The following is a 6,804-nucleotide window of genomic DNA, read 5'->3' as shown; positions in this document are numbered from 1 at the left end:
CCCTTCCCTTCCCTTCCCTTCCCTTCCTTTCCTTTCCTTTTTAGATGCAGCTTTACTCTTGTCACCCAGGCTGGAGTGCAATGGCACGATCTCGGCTCACTGTAACCTCCGCCTCCTGGGTTCAAGTGATTCTCTTGCCTCAGCCTCCCAAGTTGCTGGATTACACGTGCTTGCTACCATGCCCGGCTAATTTTTGTATTTTTAGTAGAGATGGGGTTTCACCATCTTGGCCAGGCTGGTCTTCAACTCCTGACCTCAGGTGATCTGTCCACCTCAGCCTCCCAAAGTGCTGGGACTACAGGCGTGAGCATGCCCAGCTCCCACAGTGATTTGCTATTAAACCTCCTTTTCTTTTCTTTCCTTTTCTTTTCTTTTTTCTTTCTTTTCTTTTCTTTTTTCTTTATTTTCTTTTCTTTTTTCTTTCTTTTCTTTCTTTCTCTCTTTCTCTCTCTCCTTCTTTCCTTCCTTCCTTCCTTTCTTCCCTCTTCTCTCTTCTTTTCTTTTCTTTCATGGACTCTCACTCTGTTGCCAGGCTGGACTGTAGTGGCGCCATCTTGGCATACTGCAACCTCTGCCTCCTGGGCTCAAGTGATTCTCCTGCCTCACTACAGGCATGTGCCACCACGCCCAGCTAATTTTTGTATTATTAATAGAGACTGGGTTTCACCGTGTTGGCCAGGATGGTCTCGATCTCTTGACCAGTCCACCCGCCTTGGCCTCCCAAAGTGCTGGGATTACAGGCGTGAGCCACCACGCCTGGCCTATTAAACCCCTTTCAGCCAGTAACCAGAAAACTTGGAACATGGGAAAAGGAATTAAGAAATAGATGGAGTTGGGCTGGGTGTAGATTACTTATAATACCTAATATAATGTAAATGCTATGTATATATTTGTTATACTATATGGTTTAGAAAACAGTGACCAAAAAATCTGTACGTGTTCAGTACAGATGCAACCATTGTAGACCTCACTACATTTTCCATCAATGGTTGCTTGAATCCGTGGATGTGGAAACCATGGATCAGGAGGACCTACTGTGTTTCCTTTCTGATGTCTTAACTGGGAATACATAAATAGTAGAATAATTGTTTTAAAAAAAATCTCATGATTCCCTTACACTGTACACTGTACCATTTTGGTGCTGACAGTATAACTTCACAGTGAGAACTTGAAAATATTTTTTGCAAACTGACCCTTCACTTACTAGGTTGTTTTTGCATCTAATGATATGGTATAATTCTATCAGTAATATCACCTTTGATTTTATTGGGTTTTCACCATTGCCATAATATTTAGAATAATACTAATGATAGAGGAATATATGTATACATCAAATTTTTTTTTTTACCTTTAAGTTTCTACTTTCTTTTCAGGTATGACAGCAGTTATCTGTACTTACCCTCTTGACATGGTTAGGGTCCGCCTAGCATTCCAGGTGAAAGGGGAACACACCTATACAGGAATTATTCATGCATTCAAAACAATTTATGCACAGGTATTTCATATTTACCTTCCTCATCTATAACATGCCCTTTTATACTTAGGAAAATATTTTGAATGTCATATAAATAATTATTCTTTTACTTATTGATGTTAATAACAATAATTATGAAAGCACATCTTTGTGTTTCAGGGTGGATCCCAGAATAATTTTTCTGTTATAAAGTGTGATTTTGTTCTTTGATGTTTATGATAATGAGCACAATGTAATCTCACTTGCAATTTTCCTTCACTCAAAAGGAAGGTGGTTTCTTTGGATTTTACAGAGGTCTGATGCCTACTATTTTAGGAATGGCTCCATATGCAGGTATGTTTCAAATTTGCCAGAATCCTAATTTGCATGTTTAAAATTTGTTACCTTTTTTTTCTTTTTTTTTCTGAAATGGTAATATAAAAAGATGCTGTCTGTTAAGTACTTTTAATAGGAAATGATTTATGCATGGTCACATAATATTAATGTCTTGGATATAAAGATGACTATTTGTATACGATAAGTAGAAAATTACTTTACATCTTTTTCTTAATATCTGAGCCAGCTGTAGTCTTATTAACACACACTTATGTTAGATGATGTTAAACATTTAGTTTTTATGAACATGTTAATTAAAAATAGGAGTTGAAAAGTGGTTTTTGTCTCATTATAAATAATGAAGACTTATGGGAAATTTTGACAATATAGAAAAGTAGAAAGAAGAAAAATAAGGATACCTGTAGTTCTCTAGTCTCCATTATTACCTTGTTTACAGTCCTGTTTTTTTTTTTTTTTGAGGCGGAGTTTTGCTCTTGTTGCCCAAGCTGGAGTGCAATGGCGAGATCTTGGCTCACCACAACCTCTGCCTGCCGGGTTCAAGCGATTCTCTTGCCTTGGCCTCCCAAAGTGCTGGGATTGTAGGTGTGAGCCACTGTGCCCGGCAGTCCTGTTTTTTTTTTAAAACTAAACTTTTTATTTTGAGGTACTTGTGGATTTACATACAGTTGTGTTACAAGACAAAGTTGCAGCCAGTTTACTTTAAACATCTCAGTTGGCTTTATTTGCAATTCTAGAATTGGGCAATACTTCATTTCATAAAAATAGAGTAAGAGTTGGAATGACTAGACCCGAAGGAGTTGATTTTAGAGAAAGGGTTGAAGAAAGCAGAAACAATGAACAAGCAGGTTGCTCAGTTCAAAGTTACTATCCTTGTAAGTTGGGGACAGGAAGAATAAAATAGAAAAATCACTAGTTAACTTCAGGTTATATTAGGCTACCTTTTTTGTGTAAGTATTAAAGCAAAAGGAGCCGAGTGTGGTGGCTCAAGCCTGTAATCCCAGCACTTTTGGAGGCCAAGGCGGGTGGATCACCTGAAGTCACGAGTTCGAGACTGGCCTGGGCAACATGGTGAAACCCTGTCTCTACTAAAAATACAAAAATTAGCTGGCTTGGTGGCGTGTGCCTGTAATCCCAGCTACTCGGGAGGTTGAGGCAGGAGAATCATTTGAACCCAGGAGGCGGAGGTTGTGGTGAGCCAAGATCCCGCCACTGCACTCTAGCCTGGGTAAAAGAGTGAGACTCCATTTATAAATCAGTCAGTCAATCAATCAATCAAGCAGAGAGAAGTTTACTATCAAGCTTATTCAAGATTGAAACTGGCCTGTTAGAGAAAGTAGCTGTCACTTCTTTCTCCTAATTTCTCAGGAGGTCAGGTAACAACTAGTTTTAGTTTGGTAGTGTGGAACTTAAGCATGGGTGACTCTGTTTTGATTTTTAGTCTGGTCTGTTAGGGCCTAGTGTAGGAGCTTCGTCCAAAAGAATGGACATTCTCCTGGGTGACAGAGTGAGACCTTGTCTCTAAAAATCAAACAAACAAAAAAGCAACAAGGGCCGGGTGCGGTGACTCATGCCTGTAATCCCAGCACTTTGTGAGGCCAAGGCAGGCAGATCACCTGAGGTCAGGAGTTTGAGACCAGCCTGACCAACATGGAAAAATCCCATCTCTACTAAAAATATAAAATTAGCCGGGCGTGGTGGTGCATGCCTGTAATCCCAGCTACTTGGGAGGCTGAGGCAGGAAAATTGCTTGAACCCAGAAGGCGGAGGTTGCAGTGAGCCGAGATTGCGCCATTGCACTCCAGTCTGGGCCACAAGAGCAAAACTCCATCTCAAAAAAAAAAAAAAAAAGCAACAACAACAACAAAAAAACAGTGCACTAATAGCAAACTAAAATGTGCTGTGGCCACACATGATGGCTTACACCTATAATCCCAGAACTTTGGGAGGCTGAGGCAGGAGGATTACTTGAGCCTAGGAATTTGAGACCAGCCTTGGCAACATGGGGAGAATCTGTCTCTACAAATAATTTTCTAAAATTAGCCAGGCTTGGTGTGAGGCGAGAGGATTGCCTGAGCCCAGAAGGTTGAGGCTTCAGTGAGCTGTGATCATGCCATTGTACTCCAGTCTGAATGACAGAGTAAGACCCTGTCCCAGTTTGAAAAAAAAAATTGTTTTTTAAGCTGTTCTAGTGGTTCAGAAATTCCAATTTTAAGGTAGTTGAATGTATCAATCTATTCTTTTATGGATAGTCTTTATTGTGTCAAGAAATATTTTCTTCTGATAATGATTTTTAACGTTTAGCATTTTATATATATGCCACTAATCTCTCTGGAAGTATTTATTTTCTTTGTTAAGGAAGTTTTTTTTTTTTTATCCCCTTCAGTTTTGACTTGGCACCATTTTATAGTATCTTCTTGGCTGGGTGCAGGGGCTCATGCCTGTAATCCGAGCAGTTTGGGAGGCCCAGGGGGAGTGGATCACGAGGTCTGGAGTTCGAGACCAACCTGACCAACATGGTGAAATGCCGTCTGTACTAAAAATACAAAAATTAGCCAGGCGTGGTGGAGCACGTCTGTAATCCCAGCTACTCAGGAGGCTGAGGCAAGAGAATCACTTGAACCCGCGAGGTGGAGGCTGCAGTGAGCCAAGATCGTACCATTGCACTCCAGCCTGGGTGACAAGAATAAAACTATGTTTCCAAAAAAAAAAAAAAAGTATCTTCTTTTCCCAGTCATCTTAAAAAAATAACATAATGCAGAGTTGTTGTTTTTTTTTTTTCTTTTTTTCTTTGACATAGAGTCTTTCTGTGTTGCCCAGGCTGGAGTGCAGTGGTGCAATCATAGCTGAGTGCAGTGGTGCAATCATGGCTTACTACAGCCTTGACCTCCCTTGGCTCAGGTTATCCTCCCACATCAGCGGCCTGAGTAACTGGGACTACAGACATGTAACACACTGCATCTACCTCCTTTTAAAAATTTTTTGCAGTGATGAGTTCTCACTATATTACCCAGGCTGGTCTCAAACTCTGGAGCTTGAGCAGTCCTCCCACCTTAGCCTCCGTTAGTGTTAGGATTAGAAGGATGAGCTGCCACATGGGCTAGGGCAGTTTCACAATGAGTCTTTATATTTGGTAAGAGAAATCCCTTATGGATCTTTTTTTTTTTTGAGACAGAGTCTCGCTGTTGCCCAGGCTGGAGTACAGTGTTGTGATCTCGGCTCACTGCATCCTCTGCCTCCTGGGTTCAAGCAATTCTCTTGTCTCAGCCTCCTGAGTAGCTGGGACTACAGGCGCACACCAACACACCCGGCTAATATTTGTATTTTTTGTAGAGATGGGGTTTCACCATGTTGGCCAGGCTGGTCTCAAACTCCTGACCTTGTGATCCACCCGCCTCAGCCTCCCAAAGTGCTGGGATTACAGGCATGAGCCACTGAGCCTGGCCAATTCAATAAACATCACAATATCTCGAGTAAGGCTTAGTTGGGAGGAATGCTTGAATTTCATATCTATTTACTTTTTTCCCCTCCCTGAATTTCATTCCTAATTTTATTAATAAATAATGATTCTAGTAAAATCATGTAATGTTTAACAAGCACTATCTGCATACTATTTTTATTAGATTCTGCGTGTTTTGTGAATTAACATAAACGCTTCTGTCATGGTCACAATTCTTCCTTGAAGACAAACTTAGACACTTAATTAAAATAAAAATGCTTTTTCACTTCTTAATTTTTGCCTGTATCTTACATTATCACCATCACTGTTTTTTTGTTTTGTTTTGTTTTGTGTTTGAGATGGAGTTCGCTCTTGTTGCCCAGGCTGGAGTGCAATGGTGTGATCTCGGCTCACTGCAAACTCCGCCTCCTGGGTTCAAATGATTCTCCTGCCTCAGCCTCCCAAGTAGCTGGGATTACAGGCATGCACCACCACACCCGACTAATTGTGTATTTTTAGTAGAGACAGGGTTTCTCCATGTTGGTCAGGCTGGTCTGGAACTCCTGACCTCAGGTAATCCGCCCACCTCAGCCTCCCAAAGTGTTGGGATTACAGGCGTGAGCCACCGTGCCTGGCCATCATTGTTATTTTAAATGTAAGTTGTCACATTTCCTTGTAATTAATAGTCATGAATTTAATGTTTCTCATGTGAAACCTTGGAAAACGTTATTTTTTTCACATATAAAGTGGCATTATATCCACTATAGCCTCCGTCAGTGCAGTAAACTGCAGTGGTGCATGAAAACCAAAGCTATAATTTTTTATTGGTGGTAATTTCGTCATCTTTCGGTTATTTATGTACACAAATCTTTCTATTTTAAATTAAGCCAAACACCAGAAATTAGGAAATGTGTTTATTATTTAAGAATGGTGTCTTTTTCACAGCTCATGTTACGTTAAGCATCATGGTGAATTTATTATTTTTTTTCAGGTGTTTCATTTTTTACTTTTGGTACCTTAAAGAGTGTTGGGCTTTCCCATGCTCCTACCCTTCTTGGCAGACCTTCGTCAGACAATCCTAATGTCTTAGTGTTGAAAACTCACGTAAACTTACTTTGTGGTGGTGTTGCTGGAGCAATAGCGCAGACAATATCGTAAGTTTCTTCACCAACTTAATTTAATCAGATTATGGTTACCCAATCCTGATTTTCACCATTGGTTAATCATTTATTTTTTCTAATAGATTATTCAAAAAGAGGATCCCTTGCAAAATATAAGTATCAATTTAATACATTTTTCTAGATGTGTGTGCACTTTAAGCATATTATAAATAATTACATGTTTGGATGGAGTAGTGCTGCCTGTTGTCTCAACTACTTGGGAGACTGTGGCAGGAGGATTGCTTGAGCCCAGGAGTTTAAGGCCAGTCTGGGACATATAGCGAGACCTTGCCCCTAAGAAAAAAAGAAAGAGGGCGGGTGCAGTGGCTCACGCCTGTAATCCCAGCAGTTTGGAAGGCCGAGGCGGGTCGGTTGGATCACGAGGTCAAGAGACCATC

General features: G+C 40.5%; 1 protein-coding gene across 1 annotated transcript in view; it reads left to right on the top strand.

Annotated features, from left to right (window-relative positions):
* Nucleotides 1-6,804, top strand: part of SLC25A16 (solute carrier family 25 (mitochondrial carrier), member 16) — a 49,366-nt gene that overhangs the window by 32,994 nt on the left and 9,568 nt on the right. The window contains exons 5-7 of the mRNA XM_011994093.1: nucleotides 1,374-1,495; nucleotides 1,741-1,807; nucleotides 6,238-6,400. Coding sequence (XP_011849483.1) covers nucleotides 1,374-1,495; nucleotides 1,741-1,807; nucleotides 6,238-6,400 — 352 coding nt within the window. The remainder of the gene's footprint in view (nucleotides 1-1,373; nucleotides 1,496-1,740; nucleotides 1,808-6,237; nucleotides 6,401-6,804) is intronic.

Source organism: Mandrillus leucophaeus, unplaced genomic scaffold (assembly GCF_000951045.1).
Source record: "Mandrillus leucophaeus isolate KB7577 unplaced genomic scaffold, Mleu.le_1.0 Scaffold441, whole genome shotgun sequence".
Classification (NCBI taxonomy): Eukaryota; Metazoa; Chordata; class Mammalia; order Primates; family Cercopithecidae; genus Mandrillus; species Mandrillus leucophaeus.
This window is presented reverse-complemented; position numbering and strand designations above follow the sequence as displayed.